This window comes from Phyllopteryx taeniolatus, chromosome 1 (assembly GCF_024500385.1).
Source record: "Phyllopteryx taeniolatus isolate TA_2022b chromosome 1, UOR_Ptae_1.2, whole genome shotgun sequence".
Classification (NCBI taxonomy): domain Eukaryota; kingdom Metazoa; phylum Chordata; class Actinopteri; order Syngnathiformes; family Syngnathidae; genus Phyllopteryx; species Phyllopteryx taeniolatus.
The window spans coordinates 12806743-12834549 of NC_084502.1; the positions used below are offsets into that span (position 1 = coordinate 12806743).

The following is a 27807-nucleotide window of genomic DNA, read 5'->3' on the forward strand; positions in this document are numbered from 1 at the left end:
TTGCCAAAGCGCTGGCGGTCGTGAAGTCAGTTGAGTTGGGCTCCTTGCCAGCACACGGCGCTCGTATCGCATACGGACGAAGCAAACGGGGCCTGTGTCTCGAACAATTCGGAAGCAAAATGAATAGAAGCGCAATAGTGAAAGAAAGCACAACAATGCCATAAAAGTTTGATTCTAGAAACTACTGACACCGAATGAGAATATTGTGATTGAGAGCGTTTATTTGTTAAACGGTCGACTGATGAAAAACATGTTGGAGCCTGATATTTGGAATGGTTTACACATTGTTGATCACAGCTTTTGTCCTCATACAGCGCACGCAGGATAACAATTGCTTCCTTAAATGTGGGTGGAGAACGCTATTGCCCAATCGTTCAGAGCTCGCCGCCTCAACACTGAGAGTGGAAATCTCCTCGCAATACGTGAAGAAACAAGCAGTGCTCGACGGCTACGGAGAGTCAAACGCGGCCCACAAAGGTGAAAAAAGCGGCCTCTCCTGAAAAACGAGCTGCGGTGGTTTTTCCTCTCTCAACACTCCCCACCCCAAATTGTCACGGATCACCTCCACATCCCGTGGCGTCTCCCGCGAGCTTTGCCGCGAGTTACCGCGACTACGATCGAGGAGCTCAAATCAATACTCGAACGACTCGAACGCTAAACTGCGAGTTTTCAAGCCGTTCCATCTGAAGGGCCAAGTACAAATGCACTCCTTGTCCTTGCCAGTAAGACAATTTAGCACACTAGTCGAGCGTTACTAGTAACCTTTTCTTTTTTCCCGCGACTCGTGGCACTTTCGACATCCCATAAAGCTGTTGGAGCGTGAATTCGATATCCCTGGCATCCATCTTTTGATGTCCACGTATCCGTCCTCACTGGTAAGACAATTCAGCGCACTAATAGAATGACTAGGGCGTACTAGTAGAACAACTGTGTTCACAACTAGCAGTGTTTTTGTTTTTTCTCCGCTACTAGGCCCACTTTCGGCATATTTGGCTTGCCATAAAGCTTTTGCAGCGTGTATTGGATATTCTTATGCCCAATTTAGGAGCAGTCTATTAGTATGCTCATTGTTCTCACTAGTAGAGCAACTGTGTCTTTACCAGTAATGTTCTTTCCACACTTTTGGCATTTACCATGAAGTCGTTGGGACCATTTTTTCAATATCCTTGCTATCCAGCTTAAGGTCCACGTACTAGTAGTACGCTCTTTGTCCTCCCAAGCAAGACAATTTAGCACACTAGTAGCAAGACTAGGGAGCATTAGTAGAAAAAGTGTGTCTTACTTGTATTGGTGTTTCCATGACTGGATAACATTTCTGCACACTAGTAGGACAACCTTGCCATACTACATGTTACTAGTGACGTGAAACCGTGCACTAGTTGACATCTTGTGCTGGACGTTAGCTAGTTTACAATGTAACTAGTAGTACCGGCAGCACGTAGTGGTCAGGTACGGCGCCGTTTTGCCTCATTAGTATCATGTAGTCGTTCTACTAGCGTGCAGAAATGTCCTTCAAGTTGCGTACTAGTCGTGTACGGAAAGCCCTTAGAACATTTACTCGAGCATGAACGACTAGGCCAAAGTGGCACTAGTAGTAGTGTACTAGTTCATGCCCCTTAAGCTGGCTAGCAAGTCGATGGACCAAATGGCTCAAAGGCTGCCATGTTTTGTGTTTTGCAGAGGATTAGGACCGTATATGCGCTTAACGCTTGCAGCACGTTGGTGGTCTGAAGCGTGACCCGAGCGAGTGCGAGGAGGGTTAGTTGCTGATTAATTTGCCTGCAACCTTGAACCCCTCTCCGCAGGCCAGTGGACCCGGCAGACTATTGACAGAGCCGTGCGCCGCAGATAAAGCTAACATTTCTGCTCTGCGTGCGTGCCGACCCTCTCTTTTTTTTTTTTTTTGGATGCGCTGCTCTCAGCAGTACGGCCGCAGGCCGTAATCTGCAAAGATCTGAGGACATTTTGTGTCAAATCAATGTGTAAACACCGTTCATTTGGAGAATGCATGAAAATGTTCCCTGAGAGATGGCGGCGGGCCATGAAAATGTTGCACAAGCTCTTTATTCAGCCAAAACTAACGTCTCCTTGTATGCAAATGTGTGGTTGGCATCGTAAATCACAAGAAAGCATGACAATGTAGTCGTTAGGATTACTGTTATGTCATTTATTAAGACAGCTGGATTTTGGTGCTTGTTTTTTTTTTAGGAATTAGAAAAGGGCGCTTCTATTTTTCACAGTTTTTAAAAAGGTGGCAGACATGCTCTCTTTGAGTCCGTCCACCTGATCTTCTCCCCCAAAGCAGCCTACAAATAAAGACGTGGCAGTGAAATAGTTTCGACCAAAGTAGAAATGGTTTTAATTCCATAAAATATCAAGTACAATTAATGCATGTCACCTCGTCGATATTAAATAATTCCACTTATTTCATCCATTGCCCATACTATTACAAAGAGTTGCATCATTTCACTGCAGCACAAACTCTTCGTTTGACAAGCAGCCGCTGTTCCACTTCGACACGTTTACGTCGAAATTCACGCACAAATACTGCATACACACGATTAGACGACAAGAAGAGAGCTAAGGCGTCCCCCCCCCCAAAAAAAAAGAAAAAAAAAACCAAAAAAGAAAAGAAGAGAAGACTGCTGCGTGATTGCGCAATCCGTGCAAGCCACTTCTTCAGTCTCATTGCAAAGTGTCCTTGTAAACTGGTTGCCGTACCACCATGCATCCCTCCGAACAACGTTTGGAGTCCGCGGAGGGAGCAAAAAGGCTGGTGCTGGTCCGGGTCCGGGTCCGGGTCCGGGTCCGGGCCCGGGCCCGGGCGTCTAACACTGGCCGGTGGCCGAGAGCAGGTTGCGCAGGGTGGCCAGCTCCCTGGACAGCTGCTCCACTCTCTTCTGTAAACGATCGTTCTCCGCCGCCAGTTCCAACACTTTGTGCTGCGTCTCCATGTTGCGCATTTTGGCTTTGTCGCGGCTCTTGCGCACGGCCAGGTTGTTCCTCTCGCGCCGCTGCCGGTACTCCTCGCTGTCCTTGTCCAGGCGCTTCTTCGCCTTGCCGCCGGAGAGCTTGGGCCCGTGCGACGGGGACCTCGGGGACCTGCTCTGACCCGCCGGCGCGGGGGTGCCGGGCGGGCTGGAGCAAGTGGACGACGCCGTGGAGATGTTGCCCACGCTGCCCCCGGTGGACTGGTACTGCAGGTAGGGGCGCATGTCGAAGGCGGCGGGCGAGCCGTTCTCCATCTTCACGTCCTCCTGGTTGCCGTCGTCTCTGGCGGCTCGGTAGCGGGCCAGCTCCGAGGCGAGCACGCTGTCCACGCGCGTCTCCTGGAGGTCGGTGTAGCCGTACGACGGCGGCCCCCGGGGGTCCCGCGGCCCGTCTCGCTGAACCGCCTCCAGCTCGTTGAGCAGCGTGTAGTTCTTGACGTTGGCCGCTCTCTTGAGCTTATTCTCCGCCAGGAAGTCGGAGAAGACGTCGCCCTGCTGAGGGTGCGAGTGCGAGTGCGAGTGCGCCGCCGGTTGCGGGCAGTGCACGGCCGCCGCCGCCGCCGCCGGGTCCAAGTAGACGCTGAAGTCGATCGCTCTCTCCCGCTCCTCGATGCCCAACTCCGTCATGGAGTCGCCGAGCCTCCAGTACGAGCCGCCGGGGTTGAGAATGCCGTCTCTCGCGTGGATAGCAAAGCTGCCCTCGTCGTAGAAACCGGCCACTTCCATGGATCTTAACACCCGCCCGGTTGCACGAGCATGGAGGGCTGTGGATGTGGCGCCCGCGTCGGTTTCGGCGAGTGTCGCAATGTTGCTGGCTTCTTCTTCTTCTTCTTGTTGTTTTGTTTTGTTTTGTTTGGTTTTGTTTGGTTTGGTTTGGTTTTTTTGTTCGAAGAAAAAAGCCCTACGTGGCCCCTGTGCGTATGTGCCGTTAAGTTGTGCTCGCTGTGGATTTGGGAGGAATTGACAGGTCTTCCTGTCACGGGGGAAGTTTTATTGGAGGCGAGGGGCGTGGCTTAGCTGGGCAGGTGTGTGACGTGCACGCTTTTAAAACACCAACTCCCCCAACTCCATGCTTTTTACTCTGACTATTATTAGGATTGATTTGAACCGCAGCTTCTTTAACACAGCCAATATAAGATAAATATCAAGCTGGTTGCTTTGCAACAGCGCGTCAAAAGCAACAAGAGCCGCAGCACTTGTTGACACTTGGTCCCATCACGCCCCCTAAAGACGATCATGGAAAATTTCACGAGGCGGTCAAGAAGCATTTTTTTTTTGGGGGGGGTGGAGGGGGGATGTGACGCGACTGCGTTGCTATGACGTCAGCACACGACGCAACTCCAGATTGCGTCCCAAAACAAGCACGCACACGTCCGATTTATTTATTTGCTATTTGGCTCTTGTCTGACAATGTTGCATTTTTGTTATTCTTACTCCCCTTGTCGATAGCAATTTAGAATGATGATGTGCAGCTCTTGAAGAAAACAAAGCCACAGCAAAATGATTATTTTGTGAATTTGCTATTTATAGGTATTGAGTAAAATGAACATTTGGTATTTGGTATTTATTTTCGTCGAAATTCCAAATACAAATATTGTTATTTGCAACATTTATTTGGAGAAATTCAAAACATCTTCACAGTACCAAAAAAAAAAAAAAAAAAAAGTGTTTCCCCCCCCCCCCCCAGTTGCTGCTCTTTTATTGATTACTGTTATTATAAGTAGCCTTATTAGTTTGCTTGTCATGGAAGCAGAATAGCTATATAAATGAACAAAATATGTTCTTCTTGAACCCGTATAACTAGTTTGAATATGTTTGATTGCGCGTTTTCCCCCCACTATGATACAGCGTACTGAATGTATTGCGCAAAGGTGACCTCATGTTTCTCAACCCCGACGGTCTCGAAAGTTTTAACTGAGCATCGACTGCCACCTCGTGGCGAAAAGGAACAACTAGCAAGGTTTAGCAACCTTTTTTACATGACCAACCTCACGAAGGATACGCTGAAACAATGATGATGTCATCGAAATTTGCTCACCAATGTACTTACTGGGTGTCAAATCTGGGCCTGTTTAGCTATTTGGTTGATTTAAATAACTAACATCATCGTCACATACATAACATGAACATGATTGATGACTGATAATAGCCTAATTCAAGTTAATTTGCGTTCCAGAAGTATGTATCAAACTGGTTTTTGCATTAATCAGTACTGGAGACACTGTTGGTATGTGATGACTATTATTTGTCATGTACATCAGAATCGGAATCAACTTTTTGGGGGGGTGTCATTTATGCTGATCGTTGAACAATATGTGGTCCAACCCATTGAAATAAACCTCGAGAATCCCATACCGGTTTTGAGTAGGTCAGGCGTCCTCTGTGAACCTCTCAGCCTTTTCAAATGCAGGCAAACTCCAAAAATCAGAACCAGAATTTGAGCGTTAAGCATGCAGAGCTCTCGTTGAACATTGAAAGACCAAAACAGATGCACCCCAAAGTTGTCCGCATATAAAGTTGAGTTGAGTGCCCAAGACGTCGCTCTTAGTTACAAAACGGTTGGTGACCCCTGATGTAGAGCCTACACGTATATTACGCTTTGTCGCCATCTGCTGTCCATCCCGTGGTAGGGCACCATATGGTGGGGGAGGGCCGGTTGGCTTCCGACAACACTTCGGGTGGGGTCAGGCATAGTCAGGAAGTGCATTCTCTCTCTCGCAACGCTATTGGTCAGACGTCGGCACCTTTGCGAGTGATAATTGGCTGCTGGCCCCGGCTTCTCGCACCCGATTGGTCCGAAAGCCCTACGTTCTGTGTGGGCTGAGAAGTTGACGTTTCCGTTGACTCCCGCCGAGGAGCAAGCAGACTCAACAGAAGGGGCTGGGCCCAAAGTGGAGAAATGGCGAGAATGGTGGACGAGAGGAGCTGTAGAGAGGAATTACAAAACCCCGACCGGGGCGCGGCGAGGTGGGGTCCACAGCACGCCGGTGCCCGAGAATTGGCCACTTTATATTCGCCAGGTGAGTGGATCCGTGTCGCTACTTCGTCGTCACAATGCTAGGCTGGTGCAAACCCACATCCGGGTTGTGCCAGCTCACCGGCTGTTAAGATACTGCGCTGGAGTTACCGGGTCACACTTTGAAACGACTAAACCAGTACGTCTGCGATTGATGAGGAGGAGACACCCACGTCGACGCTGCAGTGCTTGTTTGAGCCGCCGTCCTCTGCTCGTTGCACAATGGGAATCAATCACGTGAATTTGTATTATTGAGTCCTTGTTTTTGTTATTAGTGGTATTTATTCTTTTTTAAAACTTGCATTTCATAACACGAAGCAGGAGCTGCACAGATAGATGTTCGCCTTTGGCTTTAGGTGCACGTTCCAACTCCAAAGGGCAAACATGAACGTTGTTAATAAGCTGTGAAAAGTGAGGTAAGGGCCACAAACTGCGCCAAAACCTTTGCTATTACGTCTGTCTTGCGGACAGTTTTCATGATCTAAAAGGCATGCAAACACTCACAGGAGCACCCGACGTTGATTGGCAATGTGCAGTTTTGACTTGTTCCGAGCCAATTGGCCGCCTGTCAAAAGGTTTCAGTCGTGTAACCACGCAGAGGAACGTTGCGTCATCATGTGTACGTTGTAGAAAGTGAGGTCATGTCAGGTTATGCTACGGTGGCCTGCTGGAGATCAGAAGCTCACTACAGTGGTACATAGCGATACAAAGGACCTGATTGATTGATTGATTTTTTTTTTGCAAAGAAAAAGAACTGGACTGTGAACTGAGTTGGCTCACTTCACATTGAGCAGCAGTTTGGCCAAAGCGAAAAGTGGCATAGTCTTCGAAAAAGAGGCTTCAAGCTCTTTAATTCCACTCTGAGTTACATTCGACTGTCAAACTAAACATAAAATAAAGGGAATTACTTCAATTCAAAACAACTACATCACTTTGCTGCCAGCTTAATCCTCAGTAAATCAGTCTAACGTTTTTTTCTTTTTTTTGGAAAAAAAGTCGTTTACATACAAGCCACTATGAGAAGAGATGACACAATGCTGCTTAAGCCTATCAGCTCCCCTAAAAGCTTGCTGTATTTTTCAGTATTTGATTATTTTGTTTTTTAAAAAATATTTAGTGAATGCCCGATTCATTGCCCGCACTCGCCCACTCGGTGGCACACTGAGAATGGCTGCAATGAAACGACGCATTGTACATTGCATTGGGCGCAGTGCGGTCCACTGTCTTTTGTAAAACACTCACTAAATAGGTCATTTTGCGTTTCTGTAGCAGAAAATAATCATGCAGTAATTCCTGTGTAAATGAAAACCATACTACCGGGAACCGACCCAACTCAGCCTGCCTGCACTGAACGTACGAATCAGGCGAATGTACCACAACGCTGTCCGTCAATGTCTTAATTCATTACATTGATTGCATTTAATTCTGTCATGATAATGTACAATATAATGCAGTGCCAAAAATGTTTGTGGTCCTTTTGCATTCATTTCAGATGATTAGCGAAACGAGTGTTTTGAATAACTTGGGTGGTGTGGTCACAGAACAAATTCCACTTGTATCTCAAGGCGCCAATGTATTCCTAAAGTGCTCTCACTTTTGCTGTTTGCTGTTCTGCTGCTCTCATAGGCAAAAGATGTCAAGAGTGGGTTAGTGTCCTCCTGTGCTTCTCTCTCATGGCCTTCAATTTCATTCACCTTCTTGCCAACTTCCACCTGGGGCATTTGTGGTACATCCTGTTGGGTATTGGTAAGTACTGATTCGAGGAATAGATATACAGTACTGACATCCTAATAAATGAGTCTTTTTGAACCCATGTGCAGCGTCAGGAATCCTCACTGCAGACTTTGCCTCAGGCCTCGTTCATTGGGGGGCTGACACGTGGGGATCGGTGGATCTTCCCATCTTCGGAAAGGTCGTCTCCACGGCATTTTTCATTGAGGAGCCTTTTTTTCTTCCAGCATTCACATATTGTGTGTGTGTGTGTCCTGTTATTCGACCCGCGTGCAGGCCTTTATCCGACCCTTCAGAGAGCACCATATCGACCCCACAGCCATCACCCGTCACGACTTCATTGAGACCAACGGCGACAACTGCATGTTGACCATCGTCCCGCTCGCCAACATGGCCTTCAACTTCCTCACCCTCTCCCCTGGTGAGTCTTTTATCAGGGTGTGTCAACCAGGCCCCAGAGGGCATTTGATTTTGGCATGCCGTGCAGTTCGACCCAAAAAAATGAAAAACTGTTCTATAAATGTACGGCGAATGCACTTCTCCTTTGCTGGGATAATCCATCCGTCTCACAGGTGCGGCATATCCACATGCTAATGAGACGGCGTGATTATTGCACAGGTGTGCCTTGAGGCTGCCGCCCGCCGAGCGACGTGGCCGAAGAACCCGACTGAACTGCCGCGCGGTTTGACAACTGTTTTCGTGAGTGGCCGATCAGTCGGCCAGTGGTTTTGCCGCAATTCAAAATTGAAGTTGCTGGTGCACGCCGTCTCAGATGACAGCCAATCAAAATGCACATCAACGTTCACTCACACTAAAAATACATTTCCGAGTTTTAAGTGAGTGAGAGACAGAATTTCCCCAAGCCATACAAATGCAGTATCTAAAGCCTCTAATATTGTGTTTCACAAGAATACTTAGAGATATTTATGATCTGCCCATGGATGAAAAAGCGAAGCTTGTGGCCAAAATGTACGCTCAAATGAATGGGACAAAGTGAGCCTCTTTTAAAAGATCCATATTCTTTCTTTTTATTGTCCCTCATGTCCTGTCTCTTTAGCAACCTGCTTCTTTTTATGATTTCATAAACGTGATAAAGTACAATATACTGCATCTGCAGCATGAAACGTCTATAGGGGCTCGCTGTTCAGGGCCTCCATACAGTATAGCCAATCGTTCAATGTGCGGGTTTGAGTTTTTTTTTTTTTTTTTTTTTTGCTATGATCCGGTCCGAGCGAGCGCAGTGTGTGGCGGCCCTTAGGCCGGAAACGTCTAAAGATGGCATTGGTAGGAAAAGAAACATTCCGTTGAGAGAGAATTCCAATTGGATGCACCCTCAAAACTTGCAACATCTGTGCGATAAAACGCCGCATTTTAGACCGCCCTTTTATTGTGGGCAGCCGAGAGCACACCAGTGCAATAATCATGCAGTCTAATCAGCGTCTTGATTTAGATCGATAGCGTTCCGCATCTTTTTATGATAGATTTTCGATTTCTTGTGTTGAGTTCTCTTACCTTGCTGACAGTTTCGGCTGTCACTTCAGCCTTTGTCAGAGCTATCACTGCTTCCTGGTGTGACTTCAAAACGTTACGGGAAAAAACACCCATTTGTCTGGACACAAGAAATCTGAAAATGTGCATCTTGATATGCCAAACCTGTGAGGGGATTGATTATCACACTAAAGTACAAAGTGCTCACTAACAGATTTAGACATATTTGTGAGCGGTGTTTGGGCGAAAGAGGCCTTTTGTGGACTTAGACAAAGTCTTAGGCTACGTTAACACAGCAGATCATTCCGACCCCCCTCCCCCCCCCCGCCCCCTCCCAAGGTGACATACATCAGATTTTTTTCATGTCAATGTGAACGGTGCAATTCTGATTGGATTGAAATCCGACCCAGGGTCTTTCGTATGTGGATATGTATTCGATGTGACTGCATTCAAAAGGTGAAAAATGTCACAATTGTCCGACAAAAAAGACGTTTGAAAAGCAATGGCGGACCAAAGAGCAGAAAACAGCCAGTGGCCAAAAGAAGATGCTTTAGAACTGAGACATACAAACCCTACCCAGAAAATGTGAATATCATGGAAAAGTTGATTTCCAGAATTCCATTCAGAAAGTTAGGCGGCACGGTGGGCGACTGCTTAGAGCGTCTGCCTCACAGTTCTGAGGACCCGGGTTCAATCCCCGGCCCCGCCTCTTTGCAGTTTGCATGTTCTCCCCGTGCCTGCGTGGGTTTTTTCCGGGCACTCCGGTTTCCTCCAACATCCCAAAAACACGCATGGTAGGTTGATTGAAGACTCTAAATTGCCCGTAGGTGTGAATGTGAGTGCGAATGGTTGTTTGTTTCTATGTTTGCCCTGCGATTGGCTGGCGACCCGTTCCGGGTCTACCCCGCCTCCTGCCCGATGACAGCCGGGATAGGCTCCGGCACTCCTGCGGCCCGTGTGAGGAGAAGGGGCTCAGAAAATGGATGGATGGCATTCAGAAAGTTAAATTTGCATAGATTATACAAGCCCAATTCCAATGAAGTTGTGACGTTGTGTTAAACATAAATCAAAACAGTATACAATGATTTGCAAATCATGTTCAACCTGTATTTAATTGAATACACTACAAAGACAATCTATTGAATGTTCAAACTGATAAACCTGATTCTTTTTAGCAAATAATCATGAACTTAGAATTTGATGGCTACAACACGTTCCAAACAAGCTGGGACAGGCTCACGTTTACCGCTGTGTTTGTTACGTCAGCTTTTCTTTGGGAAAAGAAAACGTTTGGGAACTGAGGACACTCATTGTTGAAGCTTTGTAGGAAAAATTCTTTCCCGTTCTTGCTTGATGTACAGCTTGAGCTGTTCAACAATCCGGTGTCTCCGTTGTCGTATTTTCCGCTTCATAATGCGCCGCACATTTTCAATGGGAGACAGCTCTGGACTGCAGGCAGGCCAGTCTAGTACCCGCACTCTTTTACTACGAAGCCCCGCTGTTGTAACACGTGCAGAATGTGGTTTGGCATTGTCTTGCTTAAATAAGCAAGGGCGTCCATGAAAAAGACATCGCTTGGATGGCAGCATATGTTTCTCCAAAACCTGTATGTACCTTTCAGCATGAATGGTGCCTTCACAGATGTGTAAGTTACCCATGCCATTGGCACTAACACAGCCCCAAACCATCACAGAGGCTGGCTTTTGAACTTTGCGTCCATAACAGTCCGGATGGTTCTTTTCCTCTTTGGCCCGGAGGACACGACGTCCACAATTTCCCAAAACAATTTGAAATGTGGACTCGTCGGACCACAGAACACTTTTCCACTTTGCATCGGTCCGTCTTAGATGAGCTCGGGCCAGAGAAGCCGGCGGCGTTTCTGGGTGTTGTTGATGAATGGCTTTTGCTTTGCATAGTAGAGTTTCAAGTTGCACTTCCGGATGTAGGGGCAAACTGTATTTACTGACATCGGTTTTCTGAAGTGTTCCTGAGCCCACGTGGTGATATCCTTTACACATTGATGTCGGTTTTTGATGCAGTGCCGCCTGAGGGATCGAAGGTCACGGGCATTCAATGTTGGTTTTCGGCCTTGCCGCTTCCATGCAGTGATTTCTCCAGATTCTCTGAACCTTTTGATGATATGATGGACCGTAGATGATGAAATCCCTCAATTCCTTGCAATTGTACGTTGAGGAACATTGTCCTTGTTTAACACAACGTCCCAACTTCATTGGAATTGGGGTTGTAGATTCAGGGCCCACAATTTAAAGAATTTTATGTATTTATTTTTACATAATTTGGGCTTCCAGCTGATAAAACCCATGAAATTAGGAATTCAAAACTTACAATACTGAGAAGAAATCAGTATTTACTTCATGTGTATGTGTTCACTGTGATGGGTTAAATGCAGAGAACAAATTTCGTGTGCGTGCATGCATGCATGTTCATGACAATAAAAGATGATTCTTCTTCTTCTTCTTCTTCTCAGTTTTTGTAGAAAAAAAAGAGAGAGAAATTAGGGTCACATTAAATCAATCACAATATGGTACTTTCAAAACAATATGTTAACCTTCAATACTGGGTTGTAAATCCCTTTGCTTTAATCACTGCCTTGATGCGCCGTGGCATTGCCTGAGAGTTACGGGAGCCCAGAGTTCTTCTTTGTTTTTGGGTCTGGTGGCCCTCATTGTCCGCTTCATAATACCCCGTAGATTCTCAATGGGGTTTAGATAAGGCGAGTTGGCCGGCAAGTCAAGCACTGTGAGGGCGTGGGCATCAAACCAGGTTTTGGTGCTTCTGGCGGTATGGGCAGGGGCCAGGTCCTGCTGGAAGATGAAATCTGCATCTGCACACAGATCCTCAGCAGAAGGAATCATCAAGTCCTCTAAAACATTCTGGTAGACTGTTGCGTGACCTTGGATTTACGAAAGCAGAGTTTACCAACACCCGCACTGCACATTGCACCCCAAATCATGACCGACTGCGGATATTTCACACTGGATGGAGCTCAAGCAGCTTGGGTTCTGTTCTTCACCCATCTTCCTCCAAACCCTTCAACCTTGATTCCCGAATGAAAGGCACACTTTACTTTCATCGGAAAAGAGGACCTTGGACCACTGGCCAACAGTCCATTCCTTCTTCTCCTTCCTACGTCAGCTCAGGCTCAGAAGTGGCTTGACCCGAGGAACCCGACAGCTGTAGCACATCTCCCGGATGCGTCTGAATGTGTGTGTGTTTTTTTGTGTTGTTGTTGTTTTAAAGCTGTGACTCCCGCTTCATTCCACTCTTTCTGGATCTCTGCTAGATTCTTGAACGTTCTCTGTTTGCTAATCCGCTAAAGCCCACAGTTCTCTCTTTTGCCGGTGCCGGTGCATCTTCTCCTGCCACATGTTGTCCTTCCACTAGACTTTCATTGATATGCTTGGACACCCAGCCCAGCCTCCTTAGCTATGAACTGTTGTGGCTTACCCCATCCTAGGGAGGGTATCAATGATATTCTTCTGGCCAGTTGTCAAGTCTTGCCCATATTGAAGCAATTGAATGACACCTGGGGAAACCTTTGCAGGTGCATCGAGTTTAGTCGATGATTAGTGTGTGTTTAAAATTTGGGCTGATTTCTTCACAATATTCACATTTTTGGAAATCCGGATTTCGTAGGTTTTATAAGCTGGAAACCCAAATGATGTCAAAAGAAAGAAAGAAAGAAAGAAATACTTGAAATTGTTTCAATTGTGGGCCATGAATCTATAATCAATGAAAGTTGAACTTTTGGAATGGAATAATGGAAATAGATCAAGCTTTCCTTCCGTGATATTCCAATCGGTCTCCTGGCAGAGTTCCGTTCAAGCAGAGGCACTTGCGCACGCATGAAATGATCGTCCTACTTTGTACGTTGACCTTATTCGGTCTCCTTTCAACCGCAGCTGAGATTTACCATCTCTACCCGTGGTACTGCTACCTTTTTGCACTCGGCATCTTCGTGACCCTCACCAACCAGATCCACAAGTGGTCCCACACGTACTTCGGCCTTCCGCGCTGGGTGGTGTTCCTGCAGGACTGCCACATCGTCCTCCCCCGCAAGCACCACCGCATCCATCATGTCTCCCCGCACGAGACGTACTTCTGCATCACGACAGGTTTGCCTTCATCTGTTGTATGCAGTCTGCCCCCTAATAGCTGCTGAGAGTCACCGAGCTCACGTCTTCTTCTGCAGGTTGGCTCAACTACCCCCTGGAGAAGGTGGGCTTCTGGAGGTACCTGGAGGATCTAATCCAAGGGGTCACGGGAGAAAAGCCCAGGGCTGATGACCTTAAATGGGCTCATAAAGTCAAGTAACATCGCAGGCTAACTTCACCCTACCTCAGAAGACCCCCCCTGCCCTGTTTTGCCTCACCGTAATCTATACGAAGCCAAACTAACAGGTTCTGATGCCATAGCTTTAACTCTTGCACATTTTCTGTTTTTCGAGAGGATCTATATTTTTTTCATTCTTACATTTCCAAACGGCGACATGTTTTAACAACTAACTGCTCACTTTTTGAAAGTAAGGTCGGACGACTTTCTAAGGAGATTCTCACAGGGGGGGGGGCAATCGGGAGTACTCCCGGAGCTTCGTCTTTTCGTTTGGGTTCCATTTCACGGGGATGCGCTCATCCTGAATCTGAAAGTCTTTATTTACTGGCACCTCGTCCGTGGTCCATTTGCTGCTCAAGCGCGCGCCGTTCAAATTCTGATTATGGAGAGGAACAAAAAATGCTTCACCAATGTTGATAGCGAGAGAAAAACAAATGGGAATAACGGCAGGTACATTTCAATAAATTACAATATGGTAGAAAACTCCATTTATTTCAGCACTCGTACATTGTAAAGAGTCATTGAAAGCTTCGGGGAAAAACTTTTTAGAGGGCAAATTCCTGCCTAATTTCGACATTAAAAATAATTGACATTGTTTCTTACGTAATATTCTGGTTTCTAGAGACGGCGAATTTTCGCTTTTCAATCATCCAAATTATACATTTGTAAGGGGGGGGAAAAAAAACAAAGAAATATTTCACTCTGTGTAGTGCATCTCTATGAGTTTCACTTTTTCAATTGAACTACCTAACTAAATGAAGCTTTTTACATGATTCTAATTTCTTGAGAGGTACCTGTACTATTACATTTGTTGACCCCCCCACATTTTTGTGTCGAGATGAGACAATAGTTACACTTTAACGCGAAAAGGAGTCTCGATGACAGGTTTTCAAAAAACAGACTTCAGAGCAGTCATGACCTGCTGGCTTGATGAAAAGTCAGAATATTGCATTCCCACACAAAATACAACGCCCTCATTTTATTTTAAACTTTCCTACTGGCCACTTGTAAAATGTAACAGAGCAGCTCCATTAGTGAATTCATCTCAAATGTGTATTTTGTCATGTTTTTTTTTTTTTTTTTTTTAGTTTGTGTTAATAATAAGTGGATGTTGTACTGGACTGCATTATATTAAAAGTTGTCATATTTAATGAGGAGAATAGCTGAATACCCGTTTAAACAAAAGCCCAATTCAGTACCACACGGAGAGGAAAAAAAAAATAAAAAAAAATAAAAGCATATTAGGTTTTTAAAGTAAATCTTGTTGTTTTCACGGTGGAGGCGTCGAGCGGTCACGTTGAGTCGCGTGCGATTGTACCTAATGTCGTGGCCTGAGTGTGTCAGGTCAGGTCAGGTCAGTGATTTCTTTTGTCAAGCTGCCTTACACGTCACACATTGTCTGTCTCTTCACTCTATCGCAGAACCTTGGGTGTCGATCAACTTGTCTCACATGCTCCACTAGAGATCACGTTTTGTATACGTTGTGTGTGTGCGTGTGTGTGGGAGCCGCTTCCATTCCCGCCTTTGTGTCGACTATCTTGGTGACATTAAAAGAAAGGGCTTCGGTGACCAGATGAGATGATGTCATTGAGTCACTGGTGGGAAGCTTTTTCGTCAGTCATTTGTAAGCTTGTTGTACAGCAAATGACTATGCAGTGTAACTTCATGTCTTAACTCGTCGGATTTCGAGTCAAATGCCTTTCTTTCTTTTCCTGAAGCGTTGACAGTGATTTTGGAAAGCTCTAATTGAGACAACCTTCCGCACCACGACGGAAGACGTAACACACAAATGCTCCGTGTATGACAGAGTGGCGACTGAAGCAAGCAATGGAACGCTTCCCCTTGACTAGGTTGGAATCTGATTCGTGGTGTGTTCAAAAACCTCACGACGTGTCTCAGGATTGAATTACCTACACAACCTGTCTTCGTTCCAAGGAGCAACCAGGTTAAAAGGCTTCAGTATCGCGGCGCTTCTGCTTGTTTCAAGATAGTCACATCTTTTGATCCAGTATCATCATCGTAATATTCCACTATTTGAATCCTTCATACTTGATTATCTTGAATTTAGGATTGAAGTGGAAACAGATCTATTAAAACGGCGTTTCCCAACCTTTCTCATAGCACATGGCCAAGTAGAGGCATCACAAAACGTATGAATACTGAAATAATGATGATCTTTATTTGTGCGTAAATTGATGAAATCTTGCCCTCTTGAGTTGAACCTTTTGCTATTACTCTGTTGTAGGAATACAGGTGAATTGTATCTTCTGCCATCTAGTGGAAGAGCATTTCATTGTTCTGCCTGTCACTCGAGGTCACCGGCATGCATAGATGAACAAAGATAAACAAACGTATTTGTAACGAATCCCAAAATAATTTTCAGACAAATGATGTGAAATGAAATCATTTCCGGCAGCGCCGCTGAAGATTTCTCATGGCACCGCAGTTGTTGGGAAAGACTATTCAAAAACTATTCCCATTCATATAACAATTCTATTTGGATTTTAGGTCTTTGTGAATGGCTACAACAAAAGTACACGGTTTCTGGTCCAATTGAGGCTGCTGCAACCTTGACAACAAGAAAACACACTTACTGTAGATTCTGTAGTGCTTGTAGCGTTCGTCATTTGAGAAGCAGTAAAAAGACACGCTGGTCAACGGATGTTGCTTTGTGCCACTGTTACAAGCACTCGGGCTGATGGTAGATTTGGCTGTTTGGTTCAACACTTAAGCGGTCTATTACTATTTTTGTAATTCCATTTGAAAGAGGTTTCGTGTTAATATGCTGCTAAAAATGTTAACAATTTCCAACATGCCACAACTCGTTTTGCTATATTTGACTTAAAAATGGGAGCTCAGTGGATGCCCCTTTTATTTAGGATTTAGGCTACTGCAATTCTCAAGCAGTTTGAGATGAATTGCTTTTTAAAAAAAAAAAAAAACAAACCAAAAAAAAAACCACTTCCAAGGCAATATCTTGTTATTGAACGTGTGACAAGCGGGGGTTTTCTGCTCTGATTGGGTGCTCCAACTTGATTTAATTAAGATTCATGTCAGGAGGTGGGTCAGTCTGTTAATGGTATATTTTGACATGCTTTGTTCAAATCACTTTTGTTGAGTTGCTCGGATATGAATTGCCTTATCAGCTCCCTAATTTGATTTACTGTAAACGCTGTCAGCTAAATGATAACAAAAAAACCTTAATGGACTGACTTTATTTTGCCCCTCCTGTAAGGCAAATCAATTTGTAAATATCACAATAATATACCTTGATGCCTTTTTTGTTGTCTTCCATTAGGGAGATGTACAATGTGTCTACTGTATTCAACTGTTTATTTATAACTAAATAAAAGTCCAGTATTTATACTAGTTTCTCTCGATTATTTACTTCACATGGTAGACAACGCTACCACACCTTAAACTGAGTTAGTTCAACTCGAACCAGCCTCAAATGATTGAGTGGAATTAAAAAGTCGACACACCCCAGTTGGCAGGTTTTTGTGATGTGTTAAATAAATAAAAGTGACACCAAGATGGCCTTGTGTGTGTGTTGACTCCCATTTAACATGAACATGAACGTGATGGGTTCATTCTAAACACAGTAACATCCACAGTTAAAAGAGGGTGTATACACTTGTGCAAGCACTTTATCCCTTTATCGGGCAGGAGGCGGGGTACACCCTGAACTGGTTGCCAGCCAATCGCAGGGCACATACAAACAAACAAACAAACAACCACTCGCACTCACAGTCACACCTACGGGCAATTTAGAGTCTCCAATGAATGCGTGTTTTTGGGATGTGGGAGGAAACCGGAGTGCCTGGAGAAAAGCCACGCAGGCACGGGGAGAACATGCAAACTCCACACAGGCGGGGCCTGGAATTGAACCCGGGTCCACAGAACTGTGAGGCAGACGCTCTAACCAGTCGTCCGCCGTTAAAGCAACTTATGTTGCCCAATTAAGAAATATTTGTGCAAGAAACGAATATTAAACTTAATGAATTGTGCATGAGTTGCGTTACCTCAATAGTGTGTAGTTTGCACACATTATTTTTGTTTTACTTGGAAGTAATTACGACGAATTGGTGCATTTTGGTCAAAATGTACAACTAGCTGCGACCTGTAGGCTACTGTGTTTACGTCCACTTTACTTCTCATTCATTCCGAAAACAAAATAATACTTGTCATCCTGTCTCATAAATTAATCCTCAGCAACCAACTTCAAACTGCTGTAATAAATAGAACATTCATAGTAGAGTCGTGTAAAGAAAAAGAAAAACAAAAAATAAGAGTCCGAGGCCAAGCTAGGCTGCGGGCGCATGCCCGTGACGTCGGCCACTGCTCAGCTGCGTGCGCGCTCCCGTCGTGCACCATCAACATGGCGCTCGCCGCCGGATCAGGTAAATCCTCGATAACGGAACAATTAAATACCGCCAAGTTTAAAAAAACAAACAAACAAGCAATTACCAGAGCTACTGTTTTTATTTTTCCTTAACGGCAAATGGGTCGCCACCGGGAGGTTAGCTAAGGTCGAATGTGTCTTCTCGCTTTATAAACAATCTATGACGTCGCTGGAGCCGCCAGCGAGAATGAATTGGAAACAACGGCATTAGCTCAATAAGCTACCGAGTGCTCATGAACAAACCGATTATTATGATTTCTCTTTTGTATAGCCGAACGATTGATGACTAACGCACACGTAAAGTGGCGTTTAGCTCAAAAGGGCTTGGCTGTTAGCCACTCGGCCAAAAAGCTGTTTGCCAGGTTGGCTTGTGAGCTGCTAGCCCTTCTCGTCAACCCTTGGCCGGTGCCGATTTGAAGTCAAAGACGACCGGCTATTCAAACTGGACACGGACTTGCATTCTGTAGCCGGGAAAGGGAGAGCGAAGAGTGACAGGTGTGCTTTTGCATCAGCGCGCCGGCTCTTGCCTTTCAATTTGCATGCATGCTGCACCGTCACATTTCACCGCAGAGGCCAAATGATGCAGCAGTCTCCAGCACAGTAATCTGTTCTTCCATATGTTTTTCACACTTGCTTGACTTCTTTCACGCCACTGATCCTTATACGTACGAGGTGTGTCAGAAAATATACATTTCCAACCCAAAGTTTTCCTCATCAATGCGGGCCAGATGATCACGCAGCACGTCTACAAAGATACCCTGCGACGGTGGCTTGGTTCAGTGCGTGAGAAGAAGGCGAGGGTTGTGGCAGGACATGAGCATCTCACGCTTCCTGGAGATGAGGAGCGTTGCCGTGCTGGAGCAACCTCTCTACTCACCCGACCTGGCTCCGTGTGATTTAGTTCCTCTTTCCCAAGCTCAAGGGGACCTGATTTGAAGACGACCATGACGACGGAGCGTCCCGGAAGAATCCTTACAGGAGTGCATGAAGGCGTGGCAGCAAAGGGGGATTACTTTCAAAGGGAAACCTCTTTAGTTTGGATTTGAAATATGTGTTTTGTGACACACCTTGTATGATGAGCTCACACCTGGGCCAGATCTGGTCATGTGAGAGCCTACAAATACTTCATAAATGGGTCTTTCTGTAACAAAGTACTGAAAGAGATTTTCCAGGTGTCCGTACTTCACTTGAGGATGTATTTTTCTGATTGTCATAATAGGCTTGTTACGTTTTCAACTTCCATGGATGACAACAGGATGTAAAACCCCAATTCCAGTGAAGTTGGTATGTTGTGTGTAACATAAATAAAAAAAACAATACAATGATTTGCAAATCATGTTCCACCCATGTTTCATTGAATACACTACAAAGACAATATTTTTCATCTTCAAACAGATCAACTTGATTGTTTTTAGCAAATAATCATGAACTTAGAATTTGATGGCTGCAACACGTTCCAAACAAGCTGGGACAGGCTCACGTTTACCACTGTGTTTGTTACGTCACCTTTTCGTTGAACGACATTCAATAAACGTTTGGGAACTGAGGACACTCATTGTTGAAGCTTTGTAGGTGGAATTCTTTCCAATTCTTGCTTGATGGACAGCTTCAGCCGTTCAACAGTCCGGGGTCTCCGTTGTCGTATTTATCGCTTCATAATGCGCCACACATTTTCAATGGGAGGCAGTCCAGTCTAGTACCCGCACTCTTTTACTACGAAGCCACGTGCAGAATGTGGTTTGGCGTTGTCTTGCTGAAATAAGCAGGGGCATCCATGAAAACAACGTTGCTTGGATGGCAGCATATATTTCTCCAATACCTGTACGTACCTTTCAGCATTACTGGTGTCTTCACAGATGGGTAAGTTACCCATGTCATCACAGATGCTGGATTTTGAACTTTGCGTCCACAACAGTCCAGATGGTTCTTTTCCTCTTTGGCCCGGAGGACTTGTATGACGTCCACAATTTCCCAAAACAATTTGAAATGTGGACTCGTCGGACCACAGAACACTTTTCCACTTTGCATCAGTCCATTTTAGATGAGCTCGGGCCCAGAGAAGCCGGCGGCGTTTCTGGGTGTTGTTGCTAAATGGCTTTTGCTTTGCATAGTAGACTTTCAAGTTGCACTTACGGATGTAGCGCCGAACTGTATTTACTGACATCGGTTTTCTGAAGTGTTCCTGAGCCCATGTGGTGATATCCTTTACACATTGATGTCAGTTTTTGATGCACTGGCGCCTGAGGGATCGAAGGTCACGGGCATTCAATGTTGGTTTTCAGCCGTGCCGCTAACACGGAGTGATTCTCTGAACCTTTCGATGATGATATGGACCGTAGATGATGAAATCCCTCAATTCCTTGCAGTTGTACGTTGAGGAACATTGCCCTTAAACTGGTGGACTATTTTCTCCCGCACTTGTTGACAAAGAGGTGAACCTCGCCCCGTCTTTGCTTGTGAATGACTGAGCAATTCCGGGAAGCAATCACGGCCCCCACCTGTTCACCTGTGGGATGTTGCAAACACGTGTTTGATGAGCATTGCTCAACTTTTTTGCCACCCACCTGTCCCAGCTTCTTTGGAATGTGTTGCAATCATAAAGCGCTAACTTAGTGATTCTTTTCTAAAAACAATCAAGTTTATCAGTTTGAATATTAAATAGCTTGTGTATTCAATGAAATATAGGTTCAACATGATTTGCAAATCGTTGTATTCTGTTTTGATTGATGTTTAACACAACGTCCCAACTTGATTGGAATTGGGTTGTAAAGAAAGACCACAGTTGAAATTTGGATTGATTGAGATGGTGGGGGAACAGCAGCAACATGGAGGAACCTGAACCCAGGAGCATTAATTACAATGATGGAATACATTTGGAGATGGAAGATATTCCCACTCCCCATCCGTGGCCTTACTTACTTAAGATACAGAAAGTGTTCGATGTTGTCGGCTCTGAATGATTTGTGGTGAATATGTTGTCTTGTAGCGGCCTCAAAACCACCAGCTTCATGCGTTCATACATTTTCCATCGACTGTCATCTGAAAAAACACAGGGTGTATTTTTTCAGTTGTTATCATTAGTTCATTTAGCATTTTTGTTACACAACATTAACAAAGCTAAGGGAGCACATTTTTAAACAGCATAAAAGTCGAGCCATAGCTCGCTGGCTCGTGACAAAGTAATGTTTGTTTTTTTCCGTAGTATGAGCACTACTTATGTTAGTTAATAAGATAGGGAAACTATTTTGTGCGCAGGTAGGTTTTTTTGTCGTTGCGCCATGATATTAAAATGGGTATTGCATATGACTGACGGTAAAAATTCAGGTTTACTTTTGTACTTTCGAACTTTTCAGACTTCTGATTCTTTTTCACTTTTAGTTAAACACTCGAGTTGAATCGGTATTTCTGCTTTTTTTCATTTGTATTTACTCTGAACTTGTATAGGTACTTACTGTAAGTACAACGTATGAGTACCTTTGCCACCTCTGTTGTTTCGTGCGCACACAGGAGTTAAAGTTCCTCGCAATTTCCGGCTACTTGAAGAGCTGGAGGAAGGGCAGAAAGGTGTGGGTGATGGAACAGTCAGCTGGGGTCTTGAGGATGACGAGGACATGACCTTAACTAGGTGGCGAGGAGTCATCCTTGGCCCGCCACGAGTAAGTACAGCGATTTGAAACACTGGTGACAAGGACTTGAACATGGAGAAAAACTTCCAGTCTCCAGAATCTGACAGATTCTTCACTCTTTAACTCCACGTACAACCCCCGATTCCATTGAAGTTGGGACGTTGTGTTAAACAGAAATCCAAACAGAATACAATGATTTGCAAATCTATATTTCATTGGATACACTACAAAGACAAGATATTGAACGCTCAAACTGATCAACTTGATTGTTTTGAGCCAATAATCATGAACTTAGAATTTGATGGCTGCAACACGTTCCAAACAAGCTGGGACAGGCAGGCTCATGTTTACCACTCTTTGTTACATCTCCTTTTTGTTTGAACAACATTCAATAAACCTTTGGGAACTGAGGACACTCATCGTTGAAGCTTTCTAGGTGGAATTCTTTCCCATTCTTGCTTGATGTACAGCTTCGGCCGTTCAACAGTCCGGGGTCTCCGATGTCGTATTTTACGCTTCATAATGCGCCACACATTTTCAATGGGAGACATGCAGTCCAGTCTAGTACCCGCACTCTTTTACTACGAAACCACCAGCAGAATGTGGTTTGGCATTGTCTTGCTGAAATAAGCAGGGGTGTCCATGAAAAAGATGTTGCTTGGATGGCAGCATATGTTTCTCCAAAACCGGTATGTACCTTTCAGCATGAATGGTGCCTTCGCAGATGTGTAAGTTACCCATGCCATTGGCACTAACACAGCCCCATACCATCACAGAGGCTGGCTTTTGAACTTTGCGTCCATGACAGTCCGGATGGTTCTTTTCCTCTTTGGCCCGGAGGACACGACGTCCACAATTTCCCAAAACAATTTGAAATGTGGACTCGCCGGACCACAGAACACTTTCCCACTTTGCATCCGTCCGTCTTAGACGAGCTCGGATCCAGAGAAGGCGGCGGCGTTTCTGGGTGTTGTTGCTCAATGGCTTTTGCTTTGCATAGTAGACTTTCAAGTTGCATTTACGGATATAGCGCCGAACTGTATTTATTGGTTTTGTGAAGTGTTCCTGGGCCCATGTGATGATGTCCTTTACACATTGATGTCGTTTTTTGATGCAGTGCCGTCCGAGCGATCGAAGGTCACGGGCATTCAATGTTGGTTTTCGGCCTTGCCGCTTCCATGCAGTGATTTCTGCAGATTCTCTGAACCTTTTGATGAGGTTGATATTATGGACCGTAGATGATGAAATCCCTCGATTCCTTGCAATTGTACGTTGAGGAACATGGTCCTTAAACTGTTGGACTATTTTCTCACGCAGTCGTTCACAAAGAGGTGAACCTCGCCCCATCTTTGCTCGTGAATGACTGGGAAATTCAGGGTCGCTCCTTTTCTACCGAATCATGGCCCCCACCTGTTCCCAATGAGCCTGTTCGCCTGTGGGATTTTCCAAACACGTTTGATGAGCATTCCTCAACTTTCTCCGTCTTTTTTGCTACCCACCTGTCCCAGCTTTTTTGGAACGTGTTGCAGCCATCAAATTCTAAGTTCATGATTATTTGGTCGGCACGGTGGCTGACTGGTTAGAGCGTCTGCCTCGCAGTTCTGAGGTCCGGGGTTCAATCCTGTGTGGAGTTTGCATGTTGTCCCCGTGCCTCCGTGGGTTTTCTCCGGGCACTCCGATTTCCTCCCACATCCCAAAAGAAACCACGCATGGTAGGTTCTTTGAAGACTCTTAAATTAGCCGTAGGTGTGAATGTGAGTGCGAATGGTTGTTTGTTTACATGCTGGCAACCAGTTGAGGGAGTTCCCGGGGTGCACGCCGCCTCCTGCCCGATGGTAGCCGGGATCGCCTGCAGCCCTCCTGCGACCCCTGTGAGGGGAAGCGGCTCAGAAAATGGCTGGATGGATGGATGATTATTTATTTGCTCAAAACAATCAAGTTGATCAGTTAGAACATGAAATATCTTGTCTTTGTGGTGTATTCAATGAAATATCGGTTGAACATGATTTGCAAAGCATTTTATTCTCTTTGGATTTCTGTTTCACACAACGTCCCGACTTCATCGGAATTGGGCTTGTAGAAAAACAGCAATGACATCTCTATTGGCTTTTCATATTCCCCTTAGAATTAACAGCAATCAATAATAGTTTTGGACAAATAGGAATATCTGCACGACCGGTTAGCACATCTGCCTCATAGTTCTGGGGACCGTGGTTCAAATCCCGGCCCTGCCTATGTGGAGTTTGCACTCCAGTTTCATAAATGGATCATTAGAATAGTAACTTGGGTATATGAGATTCATTCATTGGATTTGTGTTTTTTACAAGTTTGCTCCAAATGATTAATAATATCTATTTTTTGAATGCATGGAAATATAGCAGACAATAAGAAATGAAATGAGCACATCTATCATGATCGCTACAGGCTAGGGTTATTAGTTTCAAGTACTATCATTTAATTTCGCTACCTTTACCATACATTCCTAAGAAAACAAACAATCAATCAAATCAAAACAATGCAAGGAACGTGGCACATTTTGAGGCAGTATGCTGCTCCTGGCGGGTAGAATGCGTGCCGCATAATTTGCGTTCCAATCCTAACACGAGCCTTCCTGTGCGCAGTTTGCGTGAGCTCACGTTCCTAAAATTCGAAATTGTCCATAATGCCAATACGTGGCCGGCCACCGTCCCAGAAGTAGCCGGGACCCTGCCGAGGACAAGCGTTCTGAAGTGTAGCGTGTCCAAATGCGCAGGCTGTTAAAACTCGATGCGTCGCTCACCGAGCGACCTCTTTTACAGACGAGCTACGAAAACAGGATGTACAATCTGAAGGTTGAATGCGGGCCAGGATACCCGGAGTCGCCGCCCTTTGTCAGATTTGTGACCAAGATAAACCTGAACGGCGTGCACACCTCCAACGGCGTGGTATGTACGCTCTCCGTCTGACTTCCTTCTTCGAGGGCTAACCAGCAGTCAGCAGAAACTTGGTGTATGTATCAAGTCCAAGTCCTCAACCTTATTTGCAACACAGGCAGGCAGGTTTTAACGTCCCAAAAATATCGACAGACCGGCACAGAAGCGATGTTAAAAATCCGACTCGGCATTATGCTCGCTGTCGATTGCTGGGATTTGCCGGAACCCTGCGTTTGAGTTGGTCCCATCCCCAAGTGTGCGAGACTACTGTCTCGTCTACTCTGTGAGTTGGTTTTGATTGCCGTCAATGCAGAACATTTGGCTGCACAAAAATGTTAGAAATCGAGGAGAGGGAAACCTGTTTTCTACTGTGTATATATATATATATATATGTTTTTTTTGAAGTAGGACTTATTGATATTGTTTCTTAAATGCAGCTTTTTTTGTTGTTCTTAGAAGTTCTCTTTCTTTTGCCCTTTCCAAAGACGTTTGCTGGCTTGTGGAATTTCTTTTTTACGACCGTGTCATGCGACAGTTTGACGAGTACAGAACGTACGAGTACCTCATTTTCCAAACAAAACGTTTTCAAACTGATGATCGATACCATTATCGGGCACCGCTGCACGAAGGTAAAACAATTGTTTGAAAATCAAAAGAAGAACCGGAGCGGCCAGAGATATTCTTTCTCTCCGCTGTCGACTTTTTTCGCGCTTCCAATTGGAGTTGTCTCGAGCCAATCGTGCGATCGACAGCCGGGGCCGATAACGTCATTTCCAGCTCAACGTTTTTACTCGAGCTGGCTTCGCGCGGCATTTCCCTTCAGGAAGAGTCCGCCCAAGCAGCTCGCCGAGCGGCATCATCAGAGTGTAAAGAGCGACCAATTGAAATGACTTGCGTTCAAATGAAAGTTTAACGAGTTTATTCCGTTGGACCGGTCGTGGTCTTTTGTAGATGAGCAACGAGCTCCTCCGTTTCACACGGCGCTTTGATTTCCTTTAGGTCGACATGCACGCGGTGACGGCGCTGGCCAAGTGGCAGAACTCCTACAGTATCAGGACCGTGCTGCTGGAGCTGCGGCGGCTCATGACCTGCAAGGAGAACATGAAGCTTCCTCAGCCGCCCGAGGGCCAGATCTATACCAACTGAGCCCCTGCGCGTCTTTTCCACCTCCTTCCCCTCATCGCATCCACATTCTATCGGTCGAGCGAGAGAACGCAAGCTGAAAACCACAAGAACAACGCAGACGCGCACTCGCCATTAGCTACGCACGTCATTCCGGGTGGCTTCACACTGGATTCCTCACTTGTGACCATTGGTATACGACACATCTTTCTGGATGATTTGTGGACATGGCAGATTGTACAATAACATAAATAATCTTATGAAGTGTACCTCTTTGTGTGTTTCCTTCTTGTAGCCTTTCAACGTGGTCGACTGTTGTTCAGATGATCGTGATGAGCGTACTTTGTAACTTTTTTTTCGCAGGAAGCGGTCGGGCGGTTTAGCACTTTCTGTTTCGTCATATCTGATGCCGTGCGTGGCAGCCCGCTGGAATCGGATCACGTCTGCTGTAAGTGTGCCGACGTCAGTTGTCCTCGAGACTAGAAATGAATCGGGGGGGGGGAAAAAAAAGGTTTCTCATCTCTCACAATTTCAATGCCTAATGTAGAATACAATAAAATGAGCCTCGATTTGCAGGTTTGACTTGAGCGCGGTGGACAGTAGCAGCACACCACTATATACAATAATATGTCAAAAGCCCCAAATATCTGCAGTTTCTCAACGACAGTATGTACCAACCGCACTTGAATAATAAGTAATACTGGGGTGCCTTGACGTACAATTCATTCTATGACCACGCTCGTAACTCAAAAAACACTTGTATCTCAAATACATTCTTCCCTGATAGAAATGAATGGAAATGTCATGAATCCGTTCCAGGCGCACAAATCATTTTATACCCAAATATATACTCTCTATAATATTCACAGAAATGACGTCTACAACATAAGTAAGGAATGAAATCGTTTTTGCCTAATTCGACGGGCATTGTGCTGTTTACCCTCTGGTGTGTGCCCGGCCGGGGCTGGTATAATACAGACATAAACTGACAACTGACTCAGTAAGCCGCAGGAACTTTAGTCATTTTTCATGAAGAATATGTCAGTGAATATTGTTAAATGATCTGTCTACATGTGTTGCTCTACCGTTTGCATTGAAATACCCTTTGCTTAAAGGGTTCTAACACCAAGACCATGCTATTCATTAGCGTTCGTTAATGTTTAACATTATGCTAAATAGACTGCCATAAGGCCACGCCACGTAGCTGTTTAAAATACACAACGTTTGTTTTCTGTCTCGTTTGACAGTAAGCTTCAGCTGGGAGTTTGAAGCCTCTTTTTTGATGTTTCCCAAACTGCTGCTTGTGTTCACTGCCGCCATACATCGCTCGTATCGCCGATTTTTGCTTGTAAGTCAAGGCAAAAAAAGAATCATAAATCGGGTCATATCTCGAAAAGCTCACTCGCTGTATATGCCGCTGTGAATGGTACACAGGACAGGAATAAATAAATGATATACGGCATATCCGGGGGATTGTGAGCAGCAGCTGAAAGTAGCCCCCCACCGAAAAAAGCTTCAGTGACTAGCATCGGAGCTTGAAATAAACACCCGAGGTCCAGCGTTAATGATCCGCAGTGGAGTGACAACCATACCTAAAGTCATATATTAAAAGAATAGTATACTATGCAGATGTGAATGTCAACTAAAGGCATTTTCTGCACGGATCGACAATACTGTAGCGTTCGCAATGAAATTCAACACAATCGCTGATCTCACATTGTCGTTTGTTTTGTGTGTCTTATTCATGAGTTGACCTCTGAAATGAGTCAAGCTGTTATCTAACCTCTTGATAACATGTCACCAAGAATACAAGGATACAATAGATTGTTCGTTCCACCATAAATAGTGGAGACACTTGGCAAAAGCAGAAGGTCCTTGAAGGTCGCACAAAAGGTCTCGCACGTGACTCCGGGTGCCACTTGATTGGTTGCCGCGTTAAGTGTTAAAGGCAACAACAACGGACACCCGTTTTCAACCTTCCCTACAGTGCGCGCATGGCTCTTTAAAAGCTGTTCTCTTTCAATATGTGCATCAGTCTTGATTTCCAAGTGGGCTAGGAGTCACTTCAGTCAGTCTTGGTTTTGGGGGTTTCAAATCGCTGAGCACCCCCGGAGTGAATGACGCGCAGCTTTCAAGGCTCATGCATACGGTGGGCCGAGCAAACAAA

General features: G+C 45.2%; 3 protein-coding genes and 1 long non-coding RNA gene across 7 annotated transcripts; 2 read left to right on the top strand and 2 right to left on the bottom strand.

Moving 5' to 3' along the window:
* Window positions 1–2332: 2332 nt before the first annotated feature.
* Window positions 2333–3966, bottom strand: cebpb (CCAAT enhancer binding protein beta). The gene has a single exon (XM_061772861.1). It carries the CDS (start codon window positions 3714–3716, stop codon window positions 2829–2831), a length of 888 nt encoding a protein of 295 aa, XP_061628845.1. The 5' UTR covers window positions 3717–3966; the 3' UTR covers window positions 2333–2828.
* Window positions 3967–5713: 1747 nt separating this feature from the next.
* On the top strand, window positions 5714–16947 carry peds1 (plasmanylethanolamine desaturase 1). The gene is made up of 6 exons (XM_061772897.1): window positions 5714–6010; window positions 7633–7752; window positions 7827–7918; window positions 8014–8158; window positions 13149–13361; window positions 13439–16947. Exons 1-6 carry the CDS (start codon window positions 5890–5892, stop codon window positions 13558–13560), a joined length of 813 nt encoding a protein of 270 aa, XP_061628881.1. The 5' UTR covers window positions 5714–5889; the 3' UTR covers window positions 13561–16947.
* Window positions 16948–17826: 879 nt separating this feature from the next.
* On the top strand, window positions 17827–25909 carry LOC133477775 (ubiquitin-conjugating enzyme E2 variant 1-like). 3 transcript variants are annotated; one of them, XM_061772911.1, is made up of 4 exons: window positions 17828–17978; window positions 21488–21636; window positions 24405–24530; window positions 25518–25909. In XM_061772911.1, the coding sequence occupies exons 1-4, from the start codon at window positions 17957–17959 to the stop codon at window positions 25662–25664; spliced, it is 444 nt and encodes a 147-aa protein (XP_061628895.1). In that variant the 5' UTR covers window positions 17828–17956; the 3' UTR covers window positions 25665–25909. The 3 variants fall into 3 exon arrangements, with proteins under 3 accessions (XP_061628914.1, XP_061628895.1, XP_061628904.1); XM_061772930.1 differs by lacking the exon at window positions 24405–24530 and having other exon boundaries at window positions 17827–17978; XM_061772920.1 differs by lacking the exon at window positions 21488–21636 and having other exon boundaries at window positions 17883–17978.
* On the bottom strand, window positions 19603–26048 carry LOC133477786 (uncharacterized). 2 transcript variants are annotated; one of them, XR_009788473.1, is made up of 4 exons: window positions 25911–26048; window positions 20900–21019; window positions 19810–20486; window positions 19603–19733 (listed from the first exon to the last, which is right to left on the bottom strand). It is a non-coding gene; the product is annotated as an uncharacterized LOC133477786 (long non-coding RNA). The 2 variants fall into 2 exon arrangements; XR_009788472.1 differs by lacking the exons at window positions 19603–19733; window positions 19810–20486 and adding an exon at window positions 20646–20815.
* Window positions 26049–27807: the final 1759 nt, after the last annotated feature.

Coding starts and splice junctions, on each gene's coding strand:
- cebpb (XM_061772861.1), bottom strand. CDS start 3,716: ATGGAAGTGGCCGGTTTCTACGACGAGGGCAGCTTTGCTATCCACGCG.
- peds1 (XM_061772897.1), top strand. CDS start 5,890: ATGGCGAGAATGGTGGACGAGAGGAGCTGTAGAGAGGAATTACAAAAC. Junction 6,011..7,632: donor GGCCACTTTATATTCGCCAG/GTGAGTGGATCC, acceptor CTGCTCTCATAG/GCAAAAGATGTCAAGAGTGG. Junction 8,159..13,148: donor CTTCCTCACCCTCTCCCCTG/GTGAGTCTTTTA, acceptor TTTCAACCGCAG/CTGAGATTTACCATCTCTAC.
- LOC133477775 (XM_061772911.1), top strand. CDS start 17,957: ATGGCGCTCGCCGCCGGATCAG. Junction 21,637..24,404: donor TCATCCTTGGCCCGCCACGA/GTAAGTACAGCG, acceptor CCTCTTTTACAG/ACGAGCTACGAAAACAGGAT. Junction 24,531..25,517: donor TGCACACCTCCAACGGCGTG/GTATGTACGCTC, acceptor GATTTCCTTTAG/GTCGACATGCACGCGGTGAC.